General features: G+C 36.7%; 1 protein-coding gene across 1 annotated transcript in view; it reads left to right on the plus strand.

Moving 5' to 3' along the window:
- The window catches only part of LOC592735 (pituitary homeobox x), a 57,661-nt gene that overhangs the window by 23,624 nt on the left and 16,460 nt on the right, over positions 1 to 17,577 (plus strand). The window contains exon 2 of the mRNA XM_030980143.1: positions 8,610 to 8,824. Within this exon, the coding sequence (XP_030836003.1) occupies positions 8,610 to 8,824 (215 nt within the window). The remainder of the gene's footprint in view (positions 1 to 8,609; positions 8,825 to 17,577) is intronic.

A 17,577-nucleotide genomic window follows, 5' to 3' on the forward strand; every position in this document is an offset into this window, starting at 1 on the left:
CCCGGGGGTGACTAAACACCCCTGCTCGCTCTGCGGCCGGAGGCGAGAGGAAACCCGATAGCTGCGCTGCAATTTACCCCTCACTGGAGAAAGAATAAGAGAAAACGGTTATTGTCATAATTCATATCCAATATGACTAGTCATCGACTAATCCTAAAAAAACGTCTACCTGACATCTGAATGACTTGGTGTGTCCTTTCGCTATCGAGACTCTATAGTTTGGGGAATCTTTCGTCTTGGACTCGATGACTGTCTTATGTCACAATTACTTGCTCTCTTTCACAACTGATTTTGATTAGTGATGATGATGATGATGATGATGATGATGATGATGATGATGATGATGGTGATTTTGATAAACATAGTAGTAAGAATAACGATATTGATAATGATCATAATAATGACAATAATGATCGTAATAATGAAAACGATAATAGTAATAATGAAATTATTGAAAGCCATAATGGTAATGATGAATGATGATGATAATAATAATGATAATTATGATAATAAAAACTATACAAAAATATCATTAGTAAAATATAATAATAGAGAGGTAAATGTAAACAAAGAAAGATGTAATCAGTAGACATGGAAGAGTCAGAAGAAAAGCAGTAAAAACAAAATACTTACAGAGAGGCACAAAGAGAGAGAGAGAGAGAGATAATGGAGAGATTGAGAATTACCCATAAGTTTCTAATTCGATTCGGGATAGAAACGAAAATTTGCAGAGTGATGTAGTGGCAAATTCAATTACAGAAGTAGGAGAAATGAAATAATTCACCACAGATGAAATGGCGCCCGGTGAGTAAGGTAGATGAGAATATAAAGTCATTGATTGACGTCTTATTTATCCCCTCTCTCTATCTCTCCCTCTCTCTCTCTCTGTTTCTCTCTCTCACTCTCTCTCTCTTCCTCTCTATATCTCGTATTCTATCTCTCTCTGTGTCTTATTCTCTTTTTTTTCTCTCTCTCTCTCTCTCTCACACACACACACACTCCCTCCCTTCTTGCCCTCTCTATCATGATTAGAATTGTGTGCATCACAGGATACGAACTGTTGCCGATTATATTTTTATATAAATAATACATTTGTTGTGGTCATGAACTCGAATGGAATAACACTGCCCGCTCCCCCTCCCTCCTTCCTTCCCTCAATCTCTCTCTCTCTCTCTCTCTCTCTCTCCCTCTCCCCCCCCCCCCTCTCTCTCTCTCCCTCTCCCTTCTCTCTCTCCCTATCTCTATTTTACTTATTATCTCATATCTGTATTTCTCTCCCCCCCCCCTCTTATTCACTTTTTTGCAGCTCCCTCGTCCACCCTTCCCTCGTTCTAGCCCTATCTTCCCCTCTCTGTATCTCTTCTTTCCTCTCTATCTCCTCCTAACTTGACCACGCTGATGGTCGCTTAGATGATTTGTAGATGTCATTTGAAATGAGATATCTCAGAAAACTCTTTTCTAAACAGATTAAATCAGAAGCGCACGTCTGGTGTTCATTACAAGCCATGACAACTGTGGTGGGGAAAGTCGACGCGTGGGCAAATTAATAATTTCGGAGACAGAATCGCAGAGTCATCCTCGAAAGTTATAATTTGTATTGCACTTTGGGAAGTTAATGATGACTGTCTATTGTCACATGTTAGTTTATTTTTAAAGAGAGTTATAAAGGAGGGAAGGGTTTTTGACAAACAAACTGAATTATTAATTGTAGAGCTAGTTTTAAGATGGACAATCCCGTCGTTTTATTGTGGATGGAAACGTTAAAAATATAAGTAAAAGAATTTAAGTAGGAAAAAAAAGGCAAAGCATTTCCATTTTTTCAACAACATAACCGAGAAAGAAACTTCATAGTCTTATTTCTAAACGCAACATACCAAATGTAAATACCGCACAAAACCGGCTAAAGGTTTCATTGAGAGGTGCCAAAGTTGCTTGTATTCATTACATTTCTCACATTATACATCGAATTGCCATGTCAGCTATACAGTCTACTTCTCTATACCTTAGTGTATTGAAAATATAAGAAACACATTATCAATTACTGTGCCCGAATAAATGTAATTAGACTAGGCAAGGGTTAATCCAGCCCTTAATTAGGATGGGATCTAGGGGTAGGGGCTTGATAGCTCCTCTCCATAATTCAGAGGAACAATCCTTCCTCCCACCGTCCTTATATTTTTCCTGCGAATCCCCTTCGATTTGTGTCATCAGAGTCAGAAGTAATCGTGTTTTAATCGATACGTCATCAATTACTGCTGTCCCACAGCCCCGTTCTTGCGTAAGGAAATCGACCTTCTTGGAGAAGATCTCAAATGAAATATAGATGAGATGGCCAAATCGGAAAATCGTCAAAAGCTGTCATGCGTTTGCATCAAAAATATTTTCTTTAAAATTTCCTGGAAAAGTAAGACGTTCGTCATAAATGACGTTTAGAAGGACAATGGATGAATGATTATTGGCTCGTTAGGATTTATATTTTGAAGGGTATCCCCTGGACCTAATAGTTGTTATGTTTTTCCTGACCATGAAAAACATGTTTTTCATTGGTATTTATGAAATGTTTCACTTGACAATTATGACGAGAAGATGGCGTGGCACTTTTTTTCTTTTTTCTTCAAATTATTTGTTGGCAAATATAATTACAAAGCAACATGAGAAAACTATGCAATAAGGAAATCAAAATGTTAACAAGCAAAATGCAAAGGTACTGGTAAACTGGGGCGGGGGGGGGTGGGGGTATCCGTGATGTTGAAATATTATTCGTTATATGTTTTCAAATAATGAAGCAAATTTTCAGACCCGCTGACGTCCATTTTTAAGGCTTGGATGGCGAGAAAATGCCCATTTGGAAATGATGATAGATAATAAATGATTAGATATATATTCAGTGTAAATTTCGAAAATATTTGTTTCATTTATTAGAATTTTAGAACAAAAAATGTTATTAAAATGTCTTCTCTTCCCTTTGCCTCATTTCAAAATCCTCAATTTTTTGAAGATTTTGAAATCGGTTCACTGTTTTACATCTCCTCTTTCCATTTTGATAATTATTCAGGCTCATATCACACTGTCATGAAAAGCAATAACGACATTCGTTAATGTACGCTGCAAGTTATAATATTTGAGACTTTCCTCTCATGGTGTTATGTTTTTTGAATTGCAAATGATTTTAACAGATCCCCAATATAAAGTAATGTCTCAGCGTGGATTATTACTTAAAACCAAACCATTGTGTCATAAAAATGTCAAGCGGAGACACGTATAGTCATAGATCGCTGAATAGATAAATGTTTCCAAGTGATCTAAACTAAGTAAAGAAATGAAAAGAAAGTGAGAGAAAGGTGAAAGAGAGGAAGGAAGGAAGGAAAATAAAGGGGTGCGGAAGAAAGGAGAAACGATTAACATTTTTCTTCTTTTTCGGCTTCTTTTTTAGTTTTTATTATGATTGCGTAATATGCATTTTATGGATTAAAAATGCTGTGTTGGCGTTCCAGCATTATAAACATGGAAGAACGTTGCTGTGTCAGCGTGAGTGAAGGCAAGAGTAGTAATGTAAAAACCATGCTCATGTCATAAATCCCGTTTTATGCAGTTAAGCATATCTCCATATCCAAACAGCAGGAATGCTTGGATTTTAGTGTCAGTATACCAATTGAAGAGCAGTTTTTGTATTTATAATTAATAATTTAGAAATGATATCAAAACTCCACTTTCGAACCAGGAAACAGTAGATCAGATGTGTTTCCTGAAGTAAACTTATTCATACACACTTCTTAATTCCAAAACACCACTTTTCACAGACAATGTATCCGCTTTTGAAATATGAACTTCAGCAAAACTTTTTCCTCAATTATTTCAATCCTCTGTGAGGCCAAATAGACAGTTTTTACAGACAATACATGTAATGGGGTCACTGGGTCACTTGATTGGTCCAAGACACAATCGTAAGGTGGTCAAGACACTTTCCCGTGACGCTGTGAGACAGATAAAACACCAGAACGGTTTCCTGACTACCCAATATCGACCCAGATTCTCTTTACAATGTGCATCGCAACCATTTCCTGACAATAATTATGATACGAAACACACCGTATCTTGTTCTTGAGGGCGTATTTGAAGGAGTAAGGAGGGACACACAAAGACCTATAAAAACAAACAAGCCGTACCAAGAAATTAGCCTATAATTTTAGGGATTGGAGTATTATTTCGTACAATATTACTCAATTTGAGACAGGAAATGTTTTGAGCAAAATTTAGAATGCATATATCACCTCCCCCCCCCCCCCCCCCCCTCCCCACCCCTCTTAATATCTATTCCCATCTTTTTAACTCTGGGATATGTAAAGGAAGCTGTAAATGAAATTGAATCGTTTTTTTTTTGTGTGTCTCCAACGGATGTTGATCATTTTGGCCCATTTCTTGCCTGATACGTGTCAATTCATTTTCCTTCTAGTTTATTGTTAAAACAAGCTTCATGTACTTGACCCGGTTTTGAACTTTCAGACATCTTTGTCACTTTAGAATTCAAGATCCTGGACAATCATTCCCCTAATCTCAGCCTAATTTTCTAAGAATTAAGGCTGAAAAGAAGAAAAAAAGAACGAGATCTGACTCTGGCATTCCGATGTTTGACAATCCATTATGGTTCGATTTGGTTTTGCTAGCTTCTTGATTTTATTTAATGTGATTTGATTTATTTTTCAATATTTCATTTACAATCATACTAACATACTAACAAATTTCATAGTTAGATATTTACTGAATTGTATGTTATAGGCCATACACGTCACGACAAAATGACGTAGATAATTCATCAAAAATTGACAAAGAAATATTCTCTTAAAGGGATCGTTTAACAATTTTCAATCTGAAATACACGGCCCTACGTGTTACCAGTGTCTGTGATATGGTGTAATATTAAAGCCCTAAAAAAATGCGCTTCAAAATGATCAAGAAGTGCCTCGAAAAATTAAAAATCCTTGAGTGACCGGTTTTACCATACTCGTTTTCCCCAATACACTGAAGTGTTATGAAAACCGTTTAGCAAACGGTTTTCAAAATTTGTAATTCCAATCATAAATATCTTGATAATCAGACAGGCGATCGGCTTGTAAAAGTCATGGGGTATCTGACTGACCTAAAGGTTTATAATTATCATTCCGGCATAAGCTAAATCCAGAATTTTGTTTCAGAATCTGAGACAAAGTTACCGGATCCCTTTAAACTAAAAGAACATTTGGATATCGGGAAAACATGGCAAATCCCTATTAAAGCATAATAATCCAAGTTACAATTTCTTCTTAATTATCATTAATTAATGGGTAAATTTCGAGCCGACCATCATTGTTAATACATGTGTGAATGTAATATACGAAAGTAATACGACAATGCAGTATCGCTTAAAGGCATCGTTTAGCAATGTTAAATTTGAGATGCATGGCCATACATGTTATCAGTGTCTGTGATATGGTGTTATATTGAAGCCCTAAAAAAGTGCCTCAAAAAAGTAAAAATCTTTGAGTGACCGGTTTTACCATACTCAGTTTCCCCCAATAGACTGTAGTGTTATAAAAACCGTTAGGAAAACAAATGTTTGAATTTCGATTTCCAATCATAAATATCTTGATGATCAGACAGGCGATCGGCTTGTAAAAGTCACGGGGTTCCTGTTTGACCTAAAGGTTTATAATTATCATTGTAGCATGAGCTAAGTCCAGAATTTTGTTTCAGAATCTGAGACAAAGTTACCCAATCCCTTTAAGTGCACTGTTGAATTCGCTTAAAATGGAAACGAACCAGTCAGAATGTAAACTCAAGATCGCGTGGTGATGTTTGTTCTACTACTGCAGTTCTGTAAAACGATCTTCTATCTGTATCTCCTACTTCCTAGAACGAACGTAGAACGAGAAATAAAGAGTGCAATGTAACAAAAATAACCATCAACGGAAGCTTCAACATGTTATCGAAAGCAGCTGCAGGTTTAAATCTGTCTCGGTATTCTATTTTTTCAATGAGAGAATCTTGCTGGGTGCTGTTCATTCTTTTTCTGTGACTGATGCGATATGATAATCAACCTCTTATTTCTGACGTTCACTCATATGATAAAAAGCATAATGAATGTGGGATTTCTAAGTTATCAGTTTCTCGAATTTTTAGAGCGCGACAAAAAGAAATGCCATATTTATATCACAAAGCACTGCCAAGTGTGGTCAATCTGTTATATTTTACCACTCTTCGGTGACCTATCAGTGTCTTTAAATTCCCAAGCTGTGGTTGTATGGTAGAAACAACTCCATACAAATGGAGAGTTCTGAGTGAAGTAGGTGAAGAGACATGATAATTCAATGGTCTGATAATTTAGATAAAATTATCAAGCAAATATATCATAATCAAAGAATATTCATCATGTCATTGATAATTGTAATATAAGTCTTTCATGATGCACCATCTTTCTTATCGACCAGCACCAATGGTCGTCAGGGAGAGGGCGCTGTTTGCCGACAACACCTTACTCCTGCTTTTTAAATGATGTCAGACGACTCAGCTTTGCTCTAGTGACCTATAATCGTCAACAAAAACCGTGTCGGATCTAGTTTTCATAGTCTTTGCAAATCTATTTTCCTTCTGAGATCCTTACAAACATATCGTGCCACGGGCCCGGTTAAATTTGTTGACATTGCCTGCTAATTTTCCTGCTCTCTTCCCGCCTTTTTCAATCAGCCATTGAAGGAATGTCCTGACCTTGGCGCCCTTGACTTAGCGTCATTCCCATTGCCAAATTGGTCTCCCAAGAAATGCTCAGGTAGTTCACTCAATGTACACCCACGTTAGCTAACTCTACGTGTCTCGCCAAGAATCGGAAAACCGATTTAGCGGACGACCTGCGTGACTATAAAATTGGCGGCAATGGGGTTTGATCACTAAATGGTTTCCACAAGTATTGTTGATGAGTCTTTCGGGTATTACTTAAAACAACAGATTCAGTTGCGTTAAGTGACTTTGATGAGTTGATGGAACATTTCCTTTGTGTTCAAAACACAAGAATTCATTGTTTCTGTTTGTTTTTACTCTTACTTTTTTCGCACCTTTTCTAATTCAATGCGAGTAAATATTCCGTTGGCAAGCCGGTTCAACAAAACAGTTTGATATAATATTAGCTTATTGTCATAGGAATTTTGACATCGTAGGTTGCCGGAATCATGCTTACGTGCATTTTAAACCATACATTGGATTGAGCAAATTGCTTCTTTGAGATTTAGGAAATTGAAAATTTGTCCAAAACTTGTTTGGGACTTCAGAAGTTGTCCAAATTTTGAAATACAAAACCTGTATCTCTATGTATTTTCTGAGAGACCGTGCTGAATTCTTATTCTCATTTTCAATTACTTTTATCATATAACTGTCCCGTTCAGCCTGTGCTGCTGGTAGCAAAAAATTCATAAAGATCTTGAGTGCAACCACGTGACTTTGATTAATTCAATATTCACTCTCGAATTACATACATCAAAATAAACCCCAACAATCACTCTCTAATCCAGCAAGAAGTTGTTTCGAATACCGCGGGATTAGTAACAAAAGGCTCTAAACGGTAAAATGACACAGAAAAACAATAAAAATCGTAGGTATGACAAATCCCTATTGTCATAAACTTGAAACAAAAGACGGGTGTTTAATTATGAGGATATTGGAATGAATGAAACCGCGGAAATTCATCTGACGGTTTACCTTCCAAAAGTGCACCTTCTTTGCTGAAATAAGAAAGGGGGCTAGATAACATGTGAAAATGTTTGTAGTAAAAATGTATGGGCTCAAAAACTCAGCCCTGGGGTACATTCATTTTTAGTGGGTGTGTGCGTAATGGTTTTGTGTGTGTGTGTGTGTGTGTATGTGTGTTTATTTGAGGTTTACCTGATTAGAATTTAGATTATAAATGGGGGTACGAGGCAGTTATGCTCCACCTCTCCCTAAATATGCTACTGGTTTTAACAATTTAATGATTCGATTATTAACCTTTCGCACTGCTTTAATTAATGAATTGCTTTGTCATTTGGGTAGCTTGTTACACGAGTAGCGTGTTGTAATTTGATATTCGCCTCGTATACCCGCCTATATTAGAGCAGAGTGTGTAATGGATATATGCAGGGAGCTACTAAACACCCTTTTCGGGTATGGAGTATGGTTAAAGGACAGAATGTACAGTGTGTATCTGACAATAGTTGTGTAAAACTGCAGTTGTATGAATTAGAATGAAGCAATCAAATAGGAAATGAAAAGACATGCATTAGGAATACAAATTTTATAAAGCCATGACCATAACATATGAAATATGGATCGTACAAGAAATTAAAGTGTTTAACGAGGTTGATTTACTTTTTACCAAGACTGTTTTGTCAAAGGTCAACCATTAAAAGCAAACAAACACACAAACAAAAAAGGTCTGCAAGCTAAGAAAAATCATGACGAAAAAAAAAATCACCAATTAAAGATATCGATATTTAAGGAAGCATTGAAACGTCTAGATATGGACTGCATTTATAAGTCGTTTTGTATTAACCAATTTAATGACAAATGAAATTATATAATCTCTTGTATTTTCTTTGCTTTTTCAGATGGAAATTGTGAAAAATCGTGCAACGATCCCGACGCCGACGACGGTGGCGACCAGGACAACGGCAAGAAGCGCCGCCAACGACGACAGAGAACACATTTCACAAGTCAACAACTACAAGAGCTGGAAGCAAATTTTGCAAGGAATCGATACCCCGATATGTCGACGAGGGAAGAGATCGCCGCCTGGACGAGTTTAACGGAACCCAGAGTTAGAGTAAGTGATTACCTGAAGAAAAATATTTAAAAAACTATTTGAATAGATTAAATAAAAATAAAGATTATTAAGAAGAAAAAAAAGAAATAACAAGATTTTTCACTTAAATGTTTTCCCATAATATATCAAGTAGGTACGTATGTTTTTAAAGGAGTGGGGTTGGACCAATTAGCTAAAGCAAGCACTTTTTTCAGACAAACTTTGTTTTAAACTTTGATAAAGGATAAGCGTGATCATCGGGAAAGATAAGAAAGCCATACCAATATACAAACTGCCCAACAAAATAATAATTAGGTACTCAAATATCCTGTTCCTATGATATGTGCCTATTTGGCTAAATCACAGGGAAACACACGATACAAAATTCGCTCATATCTTTTTGCTTTGGTAAAATTAAGGTTAACCAAACTGGAAGTTTTTTCCAAGGGCACTCCTGCACCCCCACTAAAGAAAAGTTACCATCATTTATTGTTCATAAAACTTTTCGACAAGCTTGTGACTTGATTTGTAACAACACATCTGTCCTCTGCTCATCCCTCACAAGTCACTTCCCACAAACCTGCAACACCCAATATGATTAATATAATATCAATCCATCACCGGAAGCTTATGTTTACAAAGCACTAGACAGAAGTCATAACTACTCATCCTCTTTCTCGTTTTTCATCACCACTTTTTTTCTGTGTTTTTTTGTGCCAATTGTAGCGCAAGCAAAAGAAGAAATGACAAAATATCAAACGGCACTAGGATTAAGTCGTGTTGCCTCATTTCCTCCGAGGCAGATGATTTCATACGTAGAAAGATGGCTTTATCGTTTGCGAAGGGGAAAGGAAGAAATCATTTAAACAGCGAAATGTATACGATTATTTAAAACATGTGGATGCAGTAGGGACAAAAAAAAATCTTTTTTTCCAGAATTATTTAGATAGAGCGTTCATTGATTATAAGCATATACACTTCTTTAAGTAGGAGAGTTACTTGATTCTATATTTATTTTCGGGGAGAGTCAAGTACTATTCCACCCCCGCCCCCCCCCCCCCCCCCTCCAGGAAGACACTTTTTTATTAGCTATCAGTGCTGGAAATGGTCGTTAGTTGTGATACATGAGGAATTTCAGGCTGTTCATTTTTCAGATTAAAGACGCTTCTCCTGCTGTGGATATTTTTTGAAAAGTTACCTTTCTGCCCTTGGTTGCAATATATGCTAAATGCTTACCACAGAATTATCATTTAAATATTATTTCTTAGAACATGTCTAAATACATGCATGAAATTGATTATCTATGACGTATTTATGAACTTTAAGGATAATAAATAATGATGACGTCGTGATATTAATCCTGCGGGGGAGTAAATGTTCAAAGTGTTATGATCTTTGTTTTAGCAACTGCGTGTGTCGGGTTTAAACGACGTAGATCAATTACAAGGACAGTAATGTTAAGGATTATATTTTTTGTCTTCCGTCAAAAAACTCAGGAATCGAACTTTGATCGGATGACGTCATCAATGAAAGAAAATACGTTTACAAACGAATCTAACATTCGTTTTTTAATTATATTTTATGATAAAATACCCTTTCATTATCACAGAGATTAAAAGCAGCGCATAATTGTATTTTTTTAAACTACATACGTTTGAATGATGCAAATTATGGCTAGAATACTCATCAGACATAGGGGGTAGGTTTTCTCCACGTGTGTGCAAGTTTGAATACCGATAATAACCAGTGGTAAAGAAAGATTATTCATGTCATTAGTGTAAGATGTGATGTATGATTATAATAAGAGGTCCTTGAATGTTACACTCATTACAAGTTATCATTATCGTAGTCTGTATTATTTACGTGACTGAATATTTAGGAAAGAGGGGGCTGTCACTATTAAAATTGAGTGAAGTAATCCAAAAGATTTTACCGGGGTGGCTAAAGATCGGACTCGTTTCGAGCGAATTGTTGCTGAATTTGGACTATGACTAGGTATTTGAAGGAAAACATGAAAGATATGATGAACTTGTTTAATTCATAAAGCATGCGTAATGAGTAAGAGTCGGGGAGAAAGAGGAGAATTAAGATGTTTAAACTTAAGAATACACCAAGTCGGCCATCGTAGAGAGTGTTAAAAGGTCTTGGAACCTATGACTCATTATAGAACAAATACCTGACGGAATTTTGATAGAAAATGGTTAACTGGGCAGTCACCCTGACTGACCTAATCCATTCGGCAACCGCATAATTACCCCCAAATCAATGATCATTACGACTACAAATTGGAACGGTGATAAATGCTCCTCGAAACTGTACCTTCCAATTTCATCTTTTCTCGCGAACTCGTTTTCAAATCCAGCGGAAATCCCCTTCGGAAGATGCGTATTTTTGCCGTGCCGCCAAAGCCTGCGTTCTCATGCACAGATGAGCTAAATCATCCCCCTCACTAATTGTTACTTCTCGCTTCTTCTCTTCTCTGCTAAAAACAGATCCGAAATCACTCCCGTCAATATCTATATTATAGTTCATTAAAGCTTAAACTATAGACAAATTACGAAGGTTATTGAAAACAATTTTCGAACCACCCACATCTAGATTGCACTTTTACCGCACTACGCGCCGATATCGAATTTCTTCCATTTCAACCGCATGGTGATGACTTCACATTTTGCAACCAAACTAGGATTAGCCTTTCAAACACAAAGAAATGCAAACATTTCCTTTGTATTTCATCACGATCCAGCCATTTCAGCCTCTTTATGTTGGTATATTACTCACACGGTCCCTGACTAACTGACGGACAATTAAATGACACGAAAATGTAGTTTCGATTCCCTGAAATACAAATTGAATTCAAATGTGTATCTGTTCTGGAGGGCAGATAAATATTTAGAAGACTATTGAATCACCCATCTGCGGCCTACTCTATCTTGATGCGTCTATATTAGTTGGTGATTCACAAGTCAATAATATTTCTTTCTCAGTCAGTTTATTTCCGCCTCAGATATAGACACTTGTGAAGCAAACTCGAAGAAGTTACCTGATGCTTCAACAAAAATCTTTTCAAAAAGTCCATTTTTTATTTGTATTTTTATAACTGACAGTTTGACTGATGAGAAATACATAATGGGGCCTTTTATAATTTCATGCTTCAACTTTGTTCCACGCGTTTCTAAATTAATATAGACGAACTATTATATCACTTATATAAGCAATTTCATTGTTGTCCACTATTTTACTTCATTCTAGCTATTATCATTTACCTGGAGAATGGTACATGTTCAATCGGTTTATGACGACGATTTCTTTATATTTTACATTTAATGTTTGTGATTTTTTTTTTTTTTAATGCTAAAAAAATCAATAATTTTAACGAGAATATTATCAATAAGTATTCAACTTTAGGCATTTTCCTTAAAAGAAGAATATAAGGTCATTCCTTATTTATCCATTATCAATAGAAGGTCTCCTCTCGGCACCAAATATACCCAGACCACTTCATACTTCATTCTCTCTCACCATCACTTCTTGACCAACATAATTATCATGTCATTATCCAAACCAGCGACATGCATTTTTTACCCCTCAAATGGCTTACCCTCTTTCCATAATGCTCAGATAGACACGCATGAGCACATGACACGTATTTTGTTCTACCTTTTCTCATTTTTGACAACGAAAGGGACGCGCCCAAAGGTAGCGCATTGCGCAGTGCACGAGAATATTTGGGTGGAGTCCGTAATTGGACAATTGGAGTGGCTTTACGCTAGAAAGGGGAATAAATTGACGGTTTCCGATATAGCCCTCGACGCGAGTATATATGAAGAATAAGGAGAATGTTCGTGTTCAGAAAGGGACAAAAATATACCATTTATAAATTGATTAGCTGAACAATATGTAAGCATAATATGAAGGATAAAGGGTAATTATGAAGTGAGTAATATTAACTATAGATATGCGTGTAGACTGTAAAGTGAGCTTTATTCATGTTGGATTGTTTTAAACTTGAAATGAAGACCCATTAAAAGGAATACTTTGCATAAATTTTACTGATATTCTATACTTGGCTACTTTGATATAAGAAATCAATGCTTTATTAATTAATTGCCTGTCTTACTCAGAACTAAGAATGTTGAAATGAACCCTTCGATGATAATTCTCTAAGATATACGAAGTATAGGGACAATCAAAACTTTATTTTTAAAAAATTGCAAAGGATTGCGCAGGGCTATTACAAATTGAAAAAAATATCAAGCGTCAATTTTTTTAGGCCAGAGAACGTTCGTCTGACGATTCTTTTTATATTCTCCTTCTCTGTGGATCTTCTGGATGGGAGCAATTGTATATGGTCTGTAGAAATATGTCATGAAAAGTTTATTTGTACTCTTCCGGGGAACAAGCATTATGTCAACTAGTCTTGCTGTTTCAGTTTTATCAATTATCTCGAGGCTGTTATTGCGCGGGGAAAGATGTGTGCGTAGTGTGCCGAGGTGGGTGAGTGAAGTGTGCGTGTCAGGCGATGCGCGCTGTGTTATGTTGTTTGTTGACCGAAAATTGAATGGTACGGCCCCGCGCGTAGCTTTAGGCGTTAGTATTTTGGAGAAGGGTGCTGCGCAGAAGGGTGAAACCGAAAAGTAGATCATGACAGCTTATATAAATCCAGAATTACATGTGACACAGATAAGAACTATAGCAGTATACATACGTAAGTGGTTTATCAAGAGACGGCTGTGTAGTGTTTTTGAGCTGGGGAATAGGGGTCATTTAATTCCTTGCGATCCGATTCACGCCGGGACCTCTTACTGTCAAGGCAATCCGATATGAAATAGAGAGACACATATGCGGACTGATATCGCTAAGGGGTTAGTAAAGGTCGCCAGAACTATGTTACTGGGATGATGAATTACTGGAATTAGACTTATTTTGGTACACATTGTCTTTAGAAAGTACACCCAACATTTGTAAGGAGACGGAAAAACTGGTTTCATCGATGAACATAATGATTGCAAACGAACGTCTCTCCCCGGCACTGGCACTATAAGTCCCAAAAATGAATACCCATTGACAATCCTCCAATAATCAAACCTTTGGGTATAGATTGCTTTGTAGAAGAAACATGTTCATGTGTTCAAATCATTTTGAACACTGTTCATAACATTCAATTCTTTTTTAATGATAATGTGCCATGACTTTTTCCCTGGACAGGCTAACGTTATCACCATTCCAGCCTTGTTCATGTTCTTCGAGTACTAGTAGTAAGAAACTTTTAGAGTGTCCGCGGACTAGCGGTACATGCTGGACGGTAATATTGGAGAGGGACAATAATTGTCAAGAAATTAAAGATTTGCGTTATTTTTTGCCATATTTAGTTTGTGTATAGTACAATTATTTGGATATTACTTCTTGGAAGGAATAATTCGATGATTTATAAATTGTTAAGTCAACCAGTAGGCCTATTTTTATATAATATATTAAAAGAATTGTCCGAATGACATGAGTTTGCCTCCGCCTCTCTAACATATCGTCTCATCTGACAAAGTATGGACATCGAAATGTTGCCTGTTCATATCCACAGATATTATACAGTTAACTGTGTGAAAATTAAATTTGTCCACCGAAAATGCTTGGCTGCTTTAGTAGTTCGAATAAAAAATATATTAAACCACCAGATGCCGGGGGGAATAGATAATAGAGATATAAATTGGTCAAGTATTTGCGTATGGACATATAGCTTGGCCTGCTCGTAAAGTAAAGCCGGGTTACAAGAAGTGCAAATTCAAAATGGCGTCGGGTTGTAAGGATCAGAGGAACTCTTGATTTCGACTTCTATTTCTGTGCCGCAGTCATACTGGAAGACAATGCTATTTCATCACCCTGGTCTTGCTCTGCGTTTGTTTTATGGGAGTAACGGAGTGCTTTTTTGCACATGTCAACTTTGATCACTCCACTCATTTACCATCCTCCTATTTTCTGACGTGTGGTGCGCTGTTCTTTTTCACCAACCAAAGTTCTGAACATTCTTCGCCATGAATCCCCCCCCCCCCTTCACCCACCGCCCTTCCGGCATTAGAACAAGCTGTTGTGATCCGGTTTAAGACCATGCAAAACCATGGCCCTTCCCTAATGAAGAGAAAGCTACGGGATCAGAAAAGGTTGTATGTAGACATTCTGGAAAGCAATAGTACTGTCGGGTCTCTTGTGGATTCAAGTTCAACTTGGCGATTTGGGAATAGATGTAAATAGGTAGATGAATTGATTGGGGTCTAGATGGAGAAATGGTCCACAACAGACTTCAACGCACAGTACCACTTGTACTTTTGAGACATCTGGGAAGAACTATGATTCTGGGGTTGTCAGAGGGATGAACTTCGTTGAGTTGTTGGGATTTTTTGCCGTGGAGACGAGATGATGGAAAAGTATTGGTGAGGGTTTCTGAATGAAAGGACAGTGGGCCTTATTGCGTGCTAGAGCTGGTGTAACTGATCTCGATGGTTGCCCACGCGAGACCAAGCGGTACATCAGTGGACTGCGACCCCGAAAGCTACCCGGAGCTTTCGCACGCGCGCTGCCTGTCAATCTAGCGCGCATAGCTCATGCTTTTTAGCAAGCTGTCTCATCCAGCGGCCTAAATACGAAGTGATGAATCGAAGAAAACCGTCTCGAGTTACGATGAGTCGCGGGAAAGTGCATCTTAAAGGCTCAGTCCAAACAGATAACTAAATTACTTGTAATTAGGCAAGCGCAAATCACTGTCATAATTATCTGCGCTTACGACTTACGAGCAATCACAATGTCAAATTATATTACATCTAAATTGTGTCAGCGAGGCCTCATTGTAAATCGTATTGAATCTTATTGGTCAAGAGTAGGTAATTTTCCTTAAAAAGTTATTAAAAATCCATGTCATTTTGTCGATATCAAATATTGGCAACAAATTCAGAAATTCAAAGTTTTAAAATGTAAACGAAAAGTGTTTTTTTTTTAAAGTCTTGTAAAACCATAGTGATCGGATTAAAAACATATAGCTTATCTCTGCTATGAAATTTCGCCAATTAAAAAAATTGTATTTCTGCATACCGTATAATAATCAAATAGCAAATCCATCAATCTTGTTTTCCTATTTTTATCCGAAGTATTCGACATTATGACATGTGCAGGAATATTCTCATTAAGGAAAATAGAAATTAAGTAGCCACAAAAACGGGGATCGCTTGTCAAATTACCAAGGATCACGTTCAGCTAACCCCTGTTCTTCTTCTTATACATTTTTTATAGGGACTGTTCGCATTTTCTGGCTATTATCATGGTTATTACCAATGTTTAGAAATTATGAGAAGATGTTTACAACGAACTAATATAGCTTGCCTGTCAAGCAGCTGTGTTTACCATACTTACTTATCACGTGACCTGTCTCCCTATTTATCTTCTGATGTTTCTGCTCCAATTCACGTCCAAATGCGGAACAGAAACGGTGTCTTCATGGCCTGATAAACGTGTGATTGGGGATGTTCATGGAATCACCTGAAGAAGAAATAACAAGCGATAAAACTGTATAATAACGCCTTGAATGATCACTCTAGACAGTTACGATTTTTAAAAGTTTTAAAAGTGTCAACTAATATCCCTAGTACACTAAACATGAGTCAATCAGTAATATAACATCGGGTATATACGAAATTGGAATGATTCAGAAGCCCCCAAATTGTGATATTTATCCATTTCCCCCATGTAAAATAATAAGACTAAATACTTAAATTAAAAATAACGGACGAAAATTGTTGATGACTATATGGTATTTATTGTAATAATCACGCTTCTTTGTAATCGGTAGGATATCTTCATCTTTTTCTTCTTTTTTGTTATTTTGTTATGGGAAGGAAGCTATTAGAAAATGAAAGGAAGCTATGTTTTCGTCAATAATTAAATCAATGAACCATTCTACATTTGTCATTGTGTAATATAGGAAAGAAATATTCAGATTTTTCCTAGCGGCCTATATCATGGAATATATACGCCTTAATCTATGATTACCAAAAGACAGGAATGTGAAAACCATATGTCTTTCCCACCCGACCCCTCCCTCCCCCCCCCCCCCCATATTTTCTCAGAAAAATATGGGTTGATCTTTGACACTGAACTGCAGGTATGACATGGAAGTAAATTGCCATTGTAGGTGCCTAAATGCGTGGGTTGAATCATGTGCGTTATATAGTCGACGCACTTGCTCTCAATTAGTTCAAAGCTCTGTCAGGACTTTAAATTCAATATGTCATTAGCGAGCTGAGATGAAAGATTGTAATGTTGATTAACGATGCAGCCAGCATCAGGGAGACAGCCAGAGACACAGCTAGTGTGTCATTCCTTGATCACGGCCAGAGTCATACTGCAGACGAGAGATCAAGGACCAGTTATCATTATCTTTTTTTTAATTCATGGACATTGCCACTTTTAGTGTGAATAGTAATGATAATAATGATAACAATAATAATGATGATGATAATAATAACTATGATAATAATAATGAAAATAGTAATGATAGTAGGCCGAGTGATGAAAAAATGATAATAAAAGTAATAATATAAACAATAATAATAATATATTATCAATAATACTCTTACAAATAATGATGGTGATGATAATGGTAATGAAGCTGATGATGATGATAATACTTTAAGATTGGTAAGGCGCCAACTCTACTTGAAATCAAGTGATCAAGGCGTAAATCGGCAACCTCTGCGTTTGACCCTTTTAACGGAACTTAACTTTAATCA

This window comes from Strongylocentrotus purpuratus, unplaced genomic scaffold, assembly GCF_000002235.5.
Source record: "Strongylocentrotus purpuratus isolate Spur 01 unplaced genomic scaffold, Spur_5.0 spur5_scaffold_10, whole genome shotgun sequence".
Classification (NCBI taxonomy): domain Eukaryota; kingdom Metazoa; phylum Echinodermata; class Echinoidea; order Camarodonta; family Strongylocentrotidae; genus Strongylocentrotus; species Strongylocentrotus purpuratus.